At 37.7% G+C, this 17,172-nt stretch overlaps 1 protein-coding gene across 1 annotated transcript in view; it reads right to left on the bottom strand.

The window, feature by feature from the left end:
* tbc1d5 (TBC1 domain family, member 5) overlaps positions 1–17,172 on the bottom strand; it is a 377,143-nt gene that overhangs the window by 57,673 nt on the left and 302,298 nt on the right. The window contains exons 18-19 of the mRNA XM_052015950.1: positions 15,970–16,217; positions 8,742–8,807 (exon numbers count right to left, since the gene is read on the bottom strand). Of these exons, the coding sequence (XP_051871910.1) occupies positions 8,742–8,807; positions 15,970–16,217 (314 nt within the window). The remainder of the gene's footprint in view (positions 1–8,741; positions 8,808–15,969; positions 16,218–17,172) is intronic.

Here is a 17,172-nt window from a genome sequence, read left to right as displayed (position 1 = left end):
AAGCCCTGTTGAAAATGAACATAAAACTAAAGTGTTGAATAATTATTGCCTCATGACAAATCCTCATAGACAAACTTGGCCCACCTTCTAAACTCTCAGATCATTCTGGGTATGGGAATTATTAATGTTTTTTTTGAAATTTACAAATGATCAAGTAGACTTGGGAAATACACAAAACTAATCCAACTAAAATTTAAAAGTATGGAGGTATTTTTTAATTGGTGTCTAAATCCAACAGTGTGCAGAATATTTTACAGATAATGGGAGAATTGCGATGAACTACACTGTCAACGATTATGTAGAGAATGCCCTCAGTTCCATGTATAAGCAACTGTAATTCCCTGCATAAATTCATGCAAGTTCAGTGCCTGTTAGTGGGGAAGCAGAAGTCCCAAAGTTGCTGTTGGCTGCTATTTCTTCCACCATCCTCATGTAGTCCAGCTTGGGAGCCCAAAGCTGAACCACTATACAGGCAGTCCCTGGGTTACGTATTGGCTCCATTTCTGAAAACTGTCTGTAAACCAATTTCTCCACAAGTCACAAATATCTGTTTTCTACAGTAACCCATATCATATTACTCTATATACATGTTATAGTTTTTTCCTTTCATTGAATAATCACTTGAAACCTACCCATACTTAAACTAATGGAATAGCTGTATATGCTGTATCCAGTCATTAAAATAAATACTATGAAACATATTATTACTATTACTAGCTTGACAAATGCTTTGAAAATGTGTATGGAGAATTTGTATGGTCGGATTTCCATAAGTCAGGTCATTCATACCCAGGGAGCCATTGTACTGGGAAATCCAGCCAAGTAACCTGAACCAGGTTAGACCTTCTGCAGGGACGAAGGTGAATGCAAGTAATTTCAGTTTTATTTTCATTGTTGAATCCTATTACAATGTCTTCAAGTTTTAGTTATTTTATTTTTAAATAATTTTAATATATTGAAAATTTTAACACTTTTTGTATGTCTGTGACTTTCATAAGTATTCATAGCTACGGACAGTTCTTCTTCCGATTACAGTGCCAGGGATTTAGTGGGCAGGGACTGTTCTGACCTCCTTCGCCACATGCTATTGCAGAAGGACCTGTTGACATGGAGGGTCTCACTGTTGAGAATCAGACTAGACTATGCTAGAATCAATGCTGCCTCACCTGCTGAGTGTTTCTAGCATTTTTTGTTTTTTTTTTCAGAATTCTGGCATCTGCAGTTTTTTTCTTGATATTCATGTTTTCTGCTAGATCCTCCTTAGGGAAACACATGAGATAAGCTGGGACTTTTTTTTAATAGGTCAGAGACGAGGCTGGCAACTTTTTTTTATCACTGGAGGAATGAATGAAAAACCAAGGATACTTTCAGCAATCAGATATTCATTAAGAAAAATGAGGGAAAAACACATCTCAGCTTCTTTTTTTTGTCTACCCTTTCCAAGTTTGTATAATTGTATAGTTTTCACATAATAAAACCAAAACCAAATGGGGCACTTATGAAAGGCAGTAACCAGGAAACCTATCATGAGAAGTGATTGAAAGCACTGCTGAAGAGATAAAATTTGTTTTGTTTCCCCTGGGTTGGCTAAGATGTCTCTGAGGTTACTGGATAGATTTTTGTCCTCATCATCTGCTGATGGTCTTCAAAGCAGATCAAGTGGATAGAAGAAAAGTTATGCCATGTTTTTTCCAATGAGTTTACTATATATGCATGTGAACTCTGCGATATACTTGTTATGCAAAAGCCTTACTCTAATTCAATTTATTTCAATTAAAGCACTTGTACTTCAGGCAAGGTCACACAGCAGAAGACAGTTTATCAAAATCAAATAAATGAATATTCCAAATCAAGATAGAAGTATTGTTTGAGAGTTGGAGTAAGAACAGAATATGGAAAATCATGCTACAATATATCATTTTATATTATTCATTTAGCTTCCACATAATTTAGAGATATGCAACAGAATTAGAAGGAAAGAATTAATTGTGACTTATTTTGTAGCTTAGACTAGGAAGTGGTGCCCAATATTTTGACAAACTACACATCTGGCTGCATTTTGTAACTGTAAGAATCAACGCGGCACGGTAGTGTAGCGGTTAGCGTGACGCTATTACAGCGCCAGCGATCAGGGTTCGATTCCCATCGCTGTAAGGAGTTTGTACATTCTCCCGTGTCTGCGTGGGTTTCCTCCGGGTGCTCTGGTTTCCTCCCACATTCTAAAGACGTACGGGTAGGTTAATTTGGGGTTTAAAATGTGCGGCGCGGACTCCTTGGGCCGAAAGGGCCTGTTACCACGCTGTAAATAAAACTTAATTTTAATTAAAAACATTACAGCCTCAAAATGAACTTTAATAACCCTTGTAGCTTCTATTTTCCAATCTGTAGCCAAAATGAGATTGCTGATTAACATTAATAGTAATAAAATTATCATACTGCAACAAGACCATCAAATCTTATCAACTTAATGTTATTTAGAATGGAATATTTTTTGAAAATAGAAGAGTTTCACTTGGTAGTCAACTCCACTTAAGGACTATATTATTGATGTGGCAGTACCAAAAGGTCCTTTGTTGGAAGCTATCACTTTAGGACAGAGGGTCTTGCTTGTGTAGAACAGTTGCAGTTTGAATGACATCTACCTCTAACAGATCCAAGAGCTGAATCCTCATGCATGAAGTCAATAATGTTCCTCTTTCCTGAATATTCCAAATTATCTTTCGGACCTCACCATGATCACACTGAATGATGAAACAGGCTGGAGGGACTAACTGCCTATTGTAGTTTCATTAGCAAAGAGGACTGAAAGGATACCACCCACTACACTCTCAATTCACTGTTCGTGAGTACTTCTAGAAGTGAATGGCACTGAATTTTGTGAATTTTTAGTGATGTACCATTTACTTTGCACACAGTTTCATGATTGTGATCTTGCTCCAATAGATTGGCTAGTATTACATTTGGGATTGTGGATTTCGATATGCACAAAATGAATTTTGGATATGACAAGAAAATAATAATAACTACATTTTAAAATGAATTCAATGGTTGAAAATTACTTTTGTGCAAGACTACTATAAAAGTGCAAATTCTTGCTGTTAATCTTTTTTCTGTATTTTACAAATGCAAGCAATTTGGAAACATTGCTTGTAATGTTTTAATTTACACGTTAATCATCGTTTGTGAAGTAATGAAAATACCAAAAGAAATCCCTGCATTTACATTTTTCATTCCTACCAACAGAAACAACTATGAGATACTTGCTAACTGGGAACAGGGAGGTTTCTGCAAAACATTGAACCAATGTCTGAGATGGAAGCAAGAATGGCAGTGACTCCAGTCTGATTCCACTAAATGATGCTTACTTTTGTTCCACCACCAGGTAATGTGTGTAAGTGTCATCCAAGACATGGAACTGCTGTTATTCATGTCTGGTGCCTTGAGTTTTCAACATAACTGTTAGTACTTTAGGAATGAGTGATACATTGAAAACTCAAGTAGTTTTCTTCATTCATAAACTTTTCAAGGGAATTGGAAACATTGGAATTTTCTTTAGGGAGAGGAGAACAGGAACAAATTCTGAAATACGATCAAATAGAATTCATTTTCAGTTACTTGCTGATAAAGAGATAAACACTTAGAAACTGGCTGGTGCTTCAAAAGGTATACTAGTCAGAAGATTTGCATTGTTTGTTCAATGGTAGGGGCCTTGGTATTGTTTCAGTGAGTGGCCGGGATGGAGTGGGGTGTAAGGTTGGGGATTGGAAGTGGTCCTGGGATTAATGGGGAAAATAGTTGTGGGGAGGATAACCTGCTGGTGATTGGTGAGAAGTGTTGGGATTGATAGTAAAGCGTTTAGATCAGTAGTTAGGGAGTAGAACTAGTTGTCATGGGTGCCTTGAGTTCAGAGGATATACATACATGAACATATGAACTAGAAGCAGGAGTAGGCCACTTTGACCCTCAAGGCTGCTCTGCCACTCATTAGGATCACAGCTGATCTGACTGAAACATTATTTCTACATTTCCACCTATTTCCAATATTATCCCCTTGCTTATCAAGAATATATTTATTCATGCCTTAAAGACTCTGCTTCCACAGCCTTTTGAGGAAGAGTTCCATAGACTCAGGACTCTGAGGAAACAATAATTCACATCTGTGTTAAACAGGCAATCCCTCATATTTTTAAACAGTGATCCTAGTTCTAGATTATCCAACAGCAGGAAACAACCTCTCCACATCTACCCTTTCAAGATCCCCCTAGAAACTTTTATGTTTCAACCAAATTGTCTCCCCACCCCCCAGAATCATCAGTGATCAGAGGGGAAGTTCGGGACACCAGCGGATAGGGATAGGCGTCACAGGCTGCTTCTGATAAGTGGCCCCTGTAAACGTTGGGCCAGGCACGCAGAACTAAAGATTATCAAAGTGACAACTCGTAAGAAGTCACTGATTTATAATTGCGATTCACTTCATGCAATTTTCAAAACATGACACCATACAATCCAATGTCCAGGCCTGCAGTTTCAGACTACATCTAGAACCTTTGAACACCTGCTGATACTTGGTTGAATTATTTTCGAGGGGAGTCGAGCAAAGGGAAACCTATTAGAATTCTGCACTTTTTAAAATTAAAATGCATTAAGTATTAAATCACATTTTGTAAACAGCTATATTGTACACTGTAGAAGTACACTTTTCATGGTACAGAGACAAGGAGAATCAAGGGTAAATGCAGGTTATGCTGTATGAGCAATTCAGCTGTTGGTGCCGAGCTGGAGACTTTCCTACAGGGAGACCGGAGACAAGTACTTATCATGAGTAGGTTAAAGATGACATTGAGTTGCAAAGATGCCTGACAGAAGAACACAAACATAAAGACTGTTCACCATCAACTACTTTCTGTATTTAGTTCTGTAAATGTATATCTGTTCTTATCTATTCTTCAAGAAATAAAGTAACAATATGAGTCTATTGTGGTGATCAAATTTCAGAAGGTATATTTACAACAAGTTAAAACCAGACTTCAGAAAGTTGTAAGTACCTGGCTGTGGTTGTGCATTTCTGTGAAAATTAAAAAGAACAATAAATAGTCATGTTTCCATTAATTCTAGTGTTTCATTATTTATCAGTCTTCTAAAAAAGGAAAGCTTTTTAGTTCATTTATGGGAGGAATACCATTAATTGACCATGCCTAGCCTCCCCCTAGAACCGTGTATGTCCTCATGAACTAGTGCAGGCCACAGGGTGAAGTTACACCTTCAAATGCCTATAAGTAAGGACTTCTAGGATATTCACAGAGCAGTGAAGTAATAACAGTGATATATTTCTAAGTCAGGATGATATCTGACTTAGTGGGGAAATTGGTATAGCCACGTGTCTGATAATTGGTGGTAGAGTTCATTTGTTTTGGGGGGAGCTGACAAAGAAATGTTGGTCAGTTGCTGGTATTCATCTTGTAGAGGGTATGTTCAGTAACTGTGGTCCACCAATTTTAGAGAGATTAAATGTGATTAGGTGATGGATGGAGGCCAATCAAATGAGTTGCTTTTTTCTGAATGTCATTGGACTACCTGAGTGCCTTTGGAGGTGCACTTATTCAGGTAAGTGGAGAGTATATTTCTGATCAGTGCTTTATAGGTAGTGGAAAGGCTTTGGGGGTCAGGCAATAAGTCAATTTTATCAGAATATCCATCCTTTTAAATTATTTTTGTAGGCATGGCATTTATGTGGTTGGACCACTTAAATTTCTGATTAATGGTGACCCCCAGGATGTTGATGGTGAGTGATTCATGGATGATAATGTTTTAAATGTCAATGGGAGGTACTGGATATGGTCAGTGCCTGGCACTTGTGTGGTAAGAATGTTATTTGCCACTTATAAAACCTGGATATTGTCCAGGACTTGCCTTTTTTGGGCATGAACTGCTTAATTGCCTGAGAAGTTGCAAAGGGAACCAAACACTGTGTAATCATCAGCAAATATTCAGTTTCCATTCTTGAGATAGAATGAAGGTCATTGATGAAGTGGCTATCGATGATGGGGCTAGGTGCACTGCTCTGAGCAATTCCTACAGTGATATCTTGGGCTTAGATGAATAGCCTCCAACAACCATATGTACCTTTCTTTATTTAACTCAGCTTCTCTAGTCCCCAGAGTCCCTGCTTTCACTTTTACCAGGGCTGCTTGATGCCAAACTAGGTCAAGTGCCTTATGGATATCAAGGGCATTCACTTTATCTTCACTTTTGGAATTCACCTCAGGCTTTGTTTGGATCAAGACTGAAATGAGATCTGGAACTGAATGGTCATAGCAGATTCTAAGCTGTATGTCCATGAGCAACTTAGTGGCAATGCATCTGCATCCTGTATTTCTTGGTATCACGAGAAGTGAATCAAATCAACTAAAGGCTGACATCTGTGCTGGGAGAATTCTTAGCAGGAGACTGAGATAGATCATCCATTCTACACTCCTGGTTGAAATCATTGCAAGTGCTTCAGACCTGGAGTCTGCCATCATGATGTTCATTGTCACATCTTCTCCTCTCATTTATTGTCTAACTGCCTACTATCAATTATAACTGGATGGGACAGGACTGTGGCTTTGATCTGATCCACTGGTTGTGGAATTGTTTAAGCCTGCACATAGTGTGTTGCTTCCACTATTTAGGATGCACATCTTCCTGTGTTGTAGCATCAACAGGTTGACACCTCATTTGCTGCTGCTCCTGGCATGTCTTCCTTATTGGATCAAGAGCAGCTTTCCAGTAATGTTAGAATGGTAGTGTGTACCATGTGGCAGGTCATGGGAAATTAGCCAGGGTGCCTGGTGTTGAGTTGCTAAATCTATTCCATTTATCATGGTGACAGTGTCACACAACATAATTGAGAATGTGAAAACAGGACACTGTCTCTTCAGGTGTTGTATGAACATCATTCATTTCAATGCTACCATAGACAAGTAAATCTGTGGAATGCAGATTGATGAGAATGAGGTCAATCAACTTTTTCTCCTGTATTGATTTTCTCACTATTGCTGTGAGCACAGTCTGGTTATTATGTCCTTCAGGACTTGACTAGCTCAATCAACAGTGATGCTATGTTGCTCCATTACATACATTAACATGCTTGCAGTTCAGACAGGAAAAATAGCTTGACATGAGTTAAGTCTATTTCGATAATGTCTGGATGGTATTATGCAGTGGGTAAAGATTTAATATACTGATGCTAGAAGAACTTCCTACTGTATTTATAAACTTAACTACTACATACCTAGAAGTGTGCAAGAAGAGTCCAGCCTAGGAGAGGGGTTCAGGAATTGCTGAGGATAAATGAGGCCAAGGAAATGCAAGCTGGATAAAAACCAATGAGTGTGGTCTGTTAAGAGATTTAATTTAGCGAAGCAAAAAATAATGAGATTGATGCACTCAATCTCACATAGAAAACACAAATTGGTAGCCATATCTCCAGAAGTTTCATAATTTGCATGAAAAATTTATCTGCCAAGCTGTTTAGTGTTATCAGTGTTGCTTCCTCTTGGCCCTTCAAATCTATTTTATTTGCAGATTTTAATTCTTTACCATGCCCTGGTGTATGGTACTTTTATTTTGTGGTTCATGATTAGGAAATCTTGACATATGCCAGTTCTACGCAAGTTCTTTTGCTGCCATTACTTAGGTGTCTGTTTTTCGGAATTATTATCAACGATGTAATGATTTAATGTGATACAAATAAATTTTCACCAGCATTGACAATTTGGGAATATGTCCTGATTCAATAATGATTCAGAGATGATTTTTGAGCTTACATGCATTAATTCTGCAGCAAATAAACCCACCTAGTCTTTTGTGCTGGTGAAACTGATGTTAAAACAGCTAAGAAACCAATTCTGTCAGTGTGAAATTTGCAATATTCTCCCTGTGACCACATGGGTTTTCCCCAGGTACTCTGGCTATATCCCACATCCCAAAGACATGCTAAGTTGGTATTTTAATTGGCTACTGTAAATTATTCCTTTTGTAGGTGGGTGACAAGTTGATGGGAATGTGAGTGAGAATAGTTACAGATAAATAAGTGAGGGAATGGGATTGATGCAATTGCTCTGAGAGCCACCATTGATGCGATGGGTCTAATGGCCTCCTATGCTGTGAGGAAATAAAGTATGAAATAATGTTATTTCCTTCTTTAGGTTCTGTTGCTGCCATTTCCAAGGTGGCTGTTTGGATTTATGAATTAGTAACATCACAACCTAATGTGACACAAATAAATTCTAACTTATGTTGACAAGCCAGACAAAAAAAAGCATGATTTAATGATTTTTGAGCTGATTGGTATTAATTCTGCAGTAAATAAATACACCTAGTCATACATGCTAGTGAGGCTGAGGTTAAGTCATCCAAATCACTACTGCTTTCCTTCTACATGTACATGCCCAGTGTTGCAGTTATATTCCTTTAAGGAAGGTACGCATGGACCTTACCTTGTAAGAATGAAACAGGAAAATGATATCCTTGGGATTTAAATTGTCAGGTAAACATGCAAACAAGCACAGTAACACAGATACGTTGAAATTCATTAATTAATTGAACAACACTGCCCCACAGTGGCGAATGCCTGACAATGGACTGTAGTAACTGGAAATGAATGAAACAGCACATAGAAACAAACCACAAAATGCCTCAATGATCACAAGCAACTACAAAAGCCAACTAATGAAGCAGGTTACTACAGTGATTTTTACCTGGAAGTTCAGTAATAGTCTTGACAGGGATACAAGCCTTAGCATCATCTCCTGTAACTATCTGTCCTAGTAAATAAGAAAAGTTATTTGCATAGACAGGATCAAGTTTTTAAACACTACTTTTATTTTTTTCATGTGGTACTTGTTTTCTCCCCTCAGGAAATTCATTACAAGAAAAACTTCTTTGTAACAGTGTAGTAGAGCTCAATGTACAGAAATATATGTGGAACTAACCTAAGTGATAGATTAACCATCTTTGATGAAAACCAGAAACATTATAGCTTGACACATTTTTAAAATGCAGTTCTCTCTGTCATAATATTGTGTGTCAGGCTCTTTCTCCATAGAGACATCATAACTGAATCCAATCCAGTCCGAGTTAGTCACACACAAACATCTTTCCAGCAGGTGGACTTGGTTAGCAATCAGGCACAAAAACCTGACTGATTCTTTCCTGTATCCTACAGGCCTAAGTTTAAAGCCCCAAATTCAGCCAAGTCCACTGAACTAAGAAATAAACCAAAGATCAAACTCAATCTTTCCAGCTTTCCTAGTACAATATCATACTGGACTTTTACTCCGGATATTAGCCTTATTTCTCCATAGGTGCAACCTGACCTGCTGATTATTTCCAGCATTTTCTGTTTTAAAGTCACATCGGGAACTATATTTACATATTAAATTACCAGCAGATCAGCTAGACAAGAAATCCTATGGAAAATTTATCACTTAGAGATAAATAAAGGTTAAATAAACCTGCTTGACTCCCTGGTATACTCTGAATAATTGGCAATGATGATTATTTAATTGTAGATTCCATGAAATTGATATAGATTGTTTCTGTAAGAAAAAATGGTCCTCACTGTACTGACTCCCAAGTAGTCATTACTTATTTCTTAGCCTAAAACACCAAGTATTTGCAGGCAATTTGACAATAACATCTCAGTCAATTCCAATTCTGTCAATAAAACCTCAAACAGGCTGCTGGATAGCAATCTGCAGTTGCTCATTTTCCTTTCCAAATACCAGGACCACCCTTTCACTGCTAACTCACTCATCTCAGCACAGGCTCAAATTGTCTCTGTGTCACTACTTGTCTGTATGGCTCAGCTTCTTAGTGTTTTAACTCCTTAAGCCTTCAGGTGAGCCAGCATTAACATTTTCAACTTGCAACCTTTGTAGCTTCCCAATGTAAGCAGACTTAATTATATTTACATTGCTGCTGTTCATCCTGTCTTGTTATTCAACTAAAGATATTGAGAAGTATTTGGAAGTGTGACCTAAAAGTTCTATAATTCACTCACTGCTTTTGTCCTGGCTGTTATTAAAAGGTACATTTTCCTCCAAGAAATTCAGCTGAATGACCAGAATGAATTAAGATGCATGTTTCCAGTAAACATAGACACAAGAAAACAGGAGCAGGAGCAGGCCACCTGGCCCTTCAAGCTTGCCCCACCATTCAGTATGATCATGGCTGATCTATGCCGGCCTCAACTCCTCTTCTGTGCCAGCTCCACAATGTCCTCAATTCCCCAACCTTTTGGAAATTTATCTATTTTGCCTTTAAATACCCCTAACAATCTAGCCTCCTCAACCCTCTGGGGTAGACAAATCCTGAGATTCACCACTTGAGTGGAAATTTCTTGGGAAGAAATTCCTATGCACCTCAGTTTTAAATGACTCGCCCCTTATTTTGTAACTATATCCACTTTCCCACTCATGGGAGTATCTCAACATCTACCCTGTCATGCCACCGTGGAATCTTACGTTTCAATAAAATCGCTCCACATTCCTCTAAACTCCAAAGAATACAGGTCTAACTTTTTTAGCCATTCATGATAGGTCAACACTCTCATCCCAGGAATTAGTCTAGTGAATCTCTTTTGGATTGTCTCCAATGCTAGTGAATCTTAAATAAGGGACCAAAACGTTACACTATACTTCAGGTGTACACCATATAACCCTTCCCACATTAAATTTTATTTGCCCAGATGAAGGGTCTCGACCCGAAATGTCGACTGTCCATTTCCCTCCACAGATGCTACCTGACCTACTGAATCTCTCCAGCAGTTTATTTTTTCCTCCAGGTTCCACCATCTGCAGTCTCGTGCCTCTATTTGCCAAGATTTTTCCCACTCAATCAATCCATCTATATCTTGTTGCAGAGTCCAAATGACCTCATTCCAGCATCCACACCACCCCACCCCCCCCCACCCTCCACTTGTTTTCATGTTGTTAGTATACTTGGATATCTTGTACTCTGTCTCCTCTTCCAAATTATAAAATCATACAGTATAGAAACAGGCCCCTTCAGCCCATATTGGCTATATACGCTAATCCCATTTACCTGCATTATGCCCGTATCTCTCTATGCCTTTCTTATCCAAGTAGCTATCCAAATGCCTTTTAAACATGGTAATTGTATCTGCCTCTACCACCTCCTTTGGCAGCTCATATCTGCTTTAAATTTCTCCCCTCTCAGCTTAAACATTGATCCAGACTCCTCTGCTCTACATTCCAGGCAAATTCCTGGTGAATCTCTTTGGCACTCTTTCTATTGCTACCACAACCTTCCTGTGGTGTGGCAGCCACTATTCTTAATAAATAGTACATAATAGAGGGCCAAGAACTGATCCAAGAACAACTAGTTACATTCTCCCAGTCCAGAAAAGACCTATTTATTCTGACACACTCTTCAATGCAACAAAGAGTCTACAACTGATGTTAGCAAACTTCCCCTCAAACCCGGAGGTCTTACTTTGTGCACGAGCCTTTTATGGGGAGCCTTATTGAATGCCTTCTGGAAATCCAATGCACTACATCTACTCTATCAACTCTGCTTGTTATATCTTCAAAACTCCAGTGAATTTATCAAATATGATTTCCCTTTCATAAAACAATGTTGATTTGGTCTGATTGTATTAAGTTTTTCTAAAGGAATAGCTACTTCTTCCTTGATTATGTATTCCTTTGATTCTTTCCATTGACTGCCCTATAGTTTCCAGCTTCTTGTCTCTCTCCCTCCTTGAACAAGGACATGTTTTACAATCTACTGGTACCCTTCCTGACCTCAGTGAGTTTTGATAAACTTCAACCAACGGCTCTACTATCTCTGCAGCCACTACCTTTAAAGCCCTCAGATGCAGGTCATCAGGTCCTGGCAACTTGTCTGCCTTTAATCCCAAAAGCTTTTCCAATACATTGCCCCTCATGATATGAGTTGTTATAAGTTGTTCCCTCTTATTTGAAATGAGCCCATCTGTTTTCATTGGGATATTTGCAGCATCCTACACTGTGAATGCTGATGCAAAGTATTGATTTAAATTGTCTTGTTTCCCATTATTCCTACTCTCCAGGCATTCTATATTTACCTTATCTACCTTATTTTTATATATCCAGAACTTCTGCTATTTGCTACTTACCAGTTTACTCTCCATCAATTTTCTTCCTCATTAGCTTTTTATTCTCCCACTGCTGGATCCTGAAAAACTCCCAGTCTTCTTTTGCCACATTATAACATTCAAGTTCTTGAATTAATATTTTCCTTCAACTTCTTTGTTAACTATCTTTCCTCTGAGTTACTCTTTCTGATTGGGTTGAATTTCTGCTGAGCGATATGAAATAAATATCTGCCACTGCTCATCCACTGACCAATCCTTTGGTTTATCTTCCCAGTCTATTCCAGATAAATTTTGCTTCATGTCCTTGTAATTGCCTTTATTTAAGTTGAGGACACTAACTCTGGATCTGAGGTGTTCGCCCTCAAACTGTAGAAGTTACGAACTGATTATTTGATGTGGACTATTTGATATGCATGAGTAAGAATGTCACTAGTAAAATCTAATGGTTCTGGGGAAAATAACATAATTCTTATTTCCCATACCACTAGGAGGTGTTTTGTCCCATCTAATCCCATTTGCCTGTACATGCTCTGTATCCCTCTATTTCCTGCCCATTCATTTGCCCGCTAAATGCTCCTAGAACTTTGCTATTGTATCTGCTTCTACCACCTCCCCTGCAGTGTATTCCAGGTACCTACCACTCTGTGTAAAAAAAAGTTACCTCACAAATCTCCTTTGAACTTTTCCCCCTCTCACCTTAAACCTCACTTTGCTTTGCACCATCACTCTTCCATTAGTTGTTATATCCCAACGGTAACTTCACTTCAAAAATACTTAATGGGCAATAAAGTTATCTCGGGCTTTCTAAGGTTGTGAAATGCACTATAAATGCAAGTTTTCATTTAGTCCTGCCTGGTGTCCTATTACAGACCTTCCTTTTGCTTTAAGTCCCCTTACTTTGCCTTTATACTTTTTAAAACCTGTTGTAATTGTATTCATTCAAATGAATGGTCACCAATCTGAAATGTTAATTTAATTCTCTCCATTGATGCTGTCTGGCCTGGTTAGTGTTTCCAGAAATTTCTGTTTTTATGCAATTTTCAGCATCCACAGTATTCTGGTTTTGTAACTAAACACATATTTGTTCTCTTCAGTAGACCATAATGATGTTAACAAAGAAATATTTAAATACTTTGCTCAACAAGTCAAAGTTAAAAACATATTCAAATTCCAGTTGGATTGCTTTCGTGTAAAGCTAGTATGGATTTGGTGGGCCAAAAGGCCTTCTTCCGCATTGTAATCTTTCTGTGATCCAGTTAAGTAGGTGGTGCCATTTGGAGCCATTCATCAGAGCCATTACAAAGACAGTTCCAGGAATCATTAAAATGTTAAAGTTTTTCTCATTTCTGAAACCATTTAGTTCAGGTAGTACTATATGCTAGTTCTGTTACTGTGAACCTGAATCTGAATTAATAATTTGGGGAATGAGACCTCAAAGCCTAGGCAGGTTAAGAATTTGAACTTTACGAATAAAAAGAAGGCTGTTGGATTGTTGTAAAATCACAACTAGTTTACCGATGTCGGTTAAGGCTGGTGAAAGGCATGTGAATGATCAAGTATGACTTTCCTTTTCGTTCTGACTACCTGCTTTCTTCTTTCATAGAGATTCCAATACTCTTTCCTGCCACCAGTGTTGAAATTAATTGGCTTATAGTTCCGTAGATGTGTTAGCTCCCTTCTTAACCTTAGCTATACAGTATCATTAGCTATCTGCTAATCTTTTAGCACTACACATACAATGGTACCTTTGTCAGCTACTCAACTGTATCAGACTGTTTTCAGTGGTTAAAGAAGGTAGTCCCTAAGTACCTTCTCAATGCAACTGAAGATTGGCTACAAATGCGACTTTACCAGTGATGTCCACCTCCTGAGAATCATTTAAAAAGAAAGTCAAACAACTACCGTTTTCATTGAGCAAGTGAAATGCTTTTTTCTTCCAATACTGAGTGATTTTGAAGAATTAAATGGGAGCTTTTTGTCTGAATTACCAATATCATAGCTTGATTCATATAACCCAGAATTGGAGGAAGACACTGCTACTTCTTTTGTGGAAAACATTATGCATAAAATGCCTTTGATATATTTTGTTTCAAAGGTTGGAAATACCAAAGAAGACCTGAGGCACCAGCTAGTATATATGTTTCATTTAGAATTAAAATGTAGAGAATGCATTTAATGGTTTATTTGCCCTGAGCTCTAGAATGTTTTTATTTTCAGAAAATTAAATAGTTATAAACCCTTTAGTTTTCTCTCAACTGCACTTAATTTTAATCAAACCAATTTCATTGTGAATGCCTAAAGTAGGAATGTTAAATGCCAGAAAAATAGTGCTCCACTAAGTATTCATATCCACACACTGGAGTAACTACAACTGGCAATACTTAATTCAGTAAAGTATAAATTAATGGTTATATGATCACCATTATTTCATATGTTACATTTGGAGTTATCTATAGTCATTTCTAAGCCAATAAAGAAATGAAATGTCTCTTCTTAGTTCAAGAGCAATAGAACAGTAAATTAGAATTTAGTTAATTACAATAAAACAAATGCTAGATTAAGAAGAAAATGTAAGATTTTATGCAAGTCTGACTACTAATCACTTTGGTTTCTTACGTTTCATTGCCTCCAGGCTGAAGGCTTATTCATCCAAATCATTTTCAACTATATTGTTTTCCTGTGGTTCCATCTTATTGTTTACTGTTGCTACTGGTATAAGTTTCCTTATTATTTTGTGAATTTACGATCAAAAAACTTCATTTAAGGTAGCTGAGATAAGTTAGACATTTAGTATAAAGCTGGATTGCCATTCCACAGGCATGACTTTGAATCCTTCAACTGATTTGGAAATTCAGCTGTCCTGGAAAAGTGATCATTATCAAATCTCTGTTCCACAATTGTAGCTGAACTCCTAATAGCACTGAAGTGCTTTTATCATTTTACAAGTTCATACATGGCGTAATTGCAGATGAAGAGGATAAATAAATCAATTCTCTTCATAAATGTGATCACTGAAATGTCAGTGATAGTCATCATGATCTAGTACCACCTGATACTTGCAAAAGAGATCGAAAAGAAGAGGAACAAGCAATTTTCTAAAGTAAGAACACAATTAAATTCACAATTAAACCTCAGTACATCATATTTCATTCTCTAAGTATGTCTAAAGAAACTTGAACTCTTTAGCTTTGACTGGAGGTGACCTTATAAGGGACATAGAGGGGTGCAATTATTGGCAATCTGAATCAAAAGGCAGGAGTTAATATAACTACAGATGGAGAATTCCAGAAGTAGAATCTCACATTGCATTGATATGACACCACATGGAAGGTAAAATGTGAATCCACAGAATTGGAGAAATTTATGATAATGAAGGAATCCTTTTAGCTCAATAGGTTTATGTGCCTATTATCACTTCCCAGCTCTTGCTTTGTAGCTTCAGCACCTCAAGTGTCCATCTAGGTACATTTTAAACCAATGAAGATTTTTGCCTCCACTGTCCTTTTAGACAGAGTACCAGATATCTACTGCCCAGTGGGTGAAGTGTAAACTCTATTTAACAAAGCATTCAGTATATATTCTTAATAAAAAAAAATCAGCCAAACTTCAGTTTAAGTATTTACAAAAAGTGATTTTCAATTTTCAGGGAACATCATGTAGTGAACACTGTTAGAGCTCTGACCGCACCAGCTGGTTCTGGTTCTACCAACTGTGCCTCAAAATGCCACAATTGCAAATGAACTCCAAGATAACAAAACAATTAGGTAAAGATTTATCTTCTGTATTACTATCCAAGGTATTTTAGAATAAGGTTTATCATTTATTACCTTTGCTGAGTTGTACAGGCATGCTTTCAGATTTCATCATTCGTTGTTGCTGATGATGCTGGGTGTGTTCCACCATTACTTTTTGGGAAGATGGCTGGGGTGAAGGATTGCTGCTGTAGTTTGTCCCAACGTTTTGAAAGCTACTGGTACCACCGACTAAGATAGCTGGATTTATCAGCTTCCGTCCAAGGTTCATTAAGCTGCTGGACACCTTATTGATGTTGAGAGGAGCAACCTTTGCCCCAGCACTGAAAAAAAAATTGAAGGATGTACCTTAATATATGCCTCTACGTACTTAACAGCATCAGCAGTTAATTTGAGAAAGACTGTATCCAAAGTATCAAGTAAAATTGCTAATAACATGCAAAAGGAATTAATCCATGAACAAATACTTTTTTGAGATGGTGTTTGGGCAGAACTTCTTTACACAGGGTATGATCAAAATGAGGAAATCCTTTTTGTAGGAAAATTGAGAGATCATTACAGAATAATGTTCAGAGAGTCAAAAGCTTTTGCACATTGATGCAGTAATATTTGCTACTAAATTTCCATTGATTTCCACTGCCGTAGTGGAGATCTCCCTTCAATTGTGGACCAACTGTCTCTGATGCTGGATTAGTTGGTTCTGTTATTTATCCCCAAGAGTATATGATGGGAACAAATTCACTTTGACAATACTTTATCTGCTACTGACAGCAGATCAATGGTCCTGAAGTGGTTGCAGTCTAATCCGCTCTCTTACCTCTGTATAAAAATATGGAATGCCTTAGCACCACTGATGGCAAATAGATTTATTAATCCATGCAACGTGGGGCGAAATCAAGTTTTATGGAGGATGCAAAATGTTTAAAAGGGACATAGATAGGTGAAGCTACTGGGCAGAAATTTGGCAGATGAAGTACAATATGGGGAAATGCAAGGTCAGGAAGAATAGAAATGCAGATTTTTTAAAATAGTGGGGCGAGAAAATGTTGCTGTACATATGGATCTGGGCATCTTCATATATGAAACACTGAAAACAGGCATGAAAGCATGGAAGGTAAACGTAATGCTGACCTTTATTGCAAAGTCGGGAAGTCGAACTACAACTGTATAGCACTTTGGTGAGACCACAACTGGAGTGCTGCATACACGTTTTTGTGTCATTTGAGGGACATACTTGCATTGGACACATTTCAAAGAAGTTTCTCTGGGTTGACTCAT

This window comes from Pristis pectinata, chromosome 5 (genome assembly GCF_009764475.1).
Source record: "Pristis pectinata isolate sPriPec2 chromosome 5, sPriPec2.1.pri, whole genome shotgun sequence".
In the NCBI taxonomy this organism is placed as follows: Eukaryota; Metazoa; Chordata; class Chondrichthyes; order Rhinopristiformes; family Pristidae; genus Pristis; species Pristis pectinata.
Note: the sequence above shows the minus strand (reverse complement) of the source record. Positions and strands in the feature narration are given on the sequence as shown.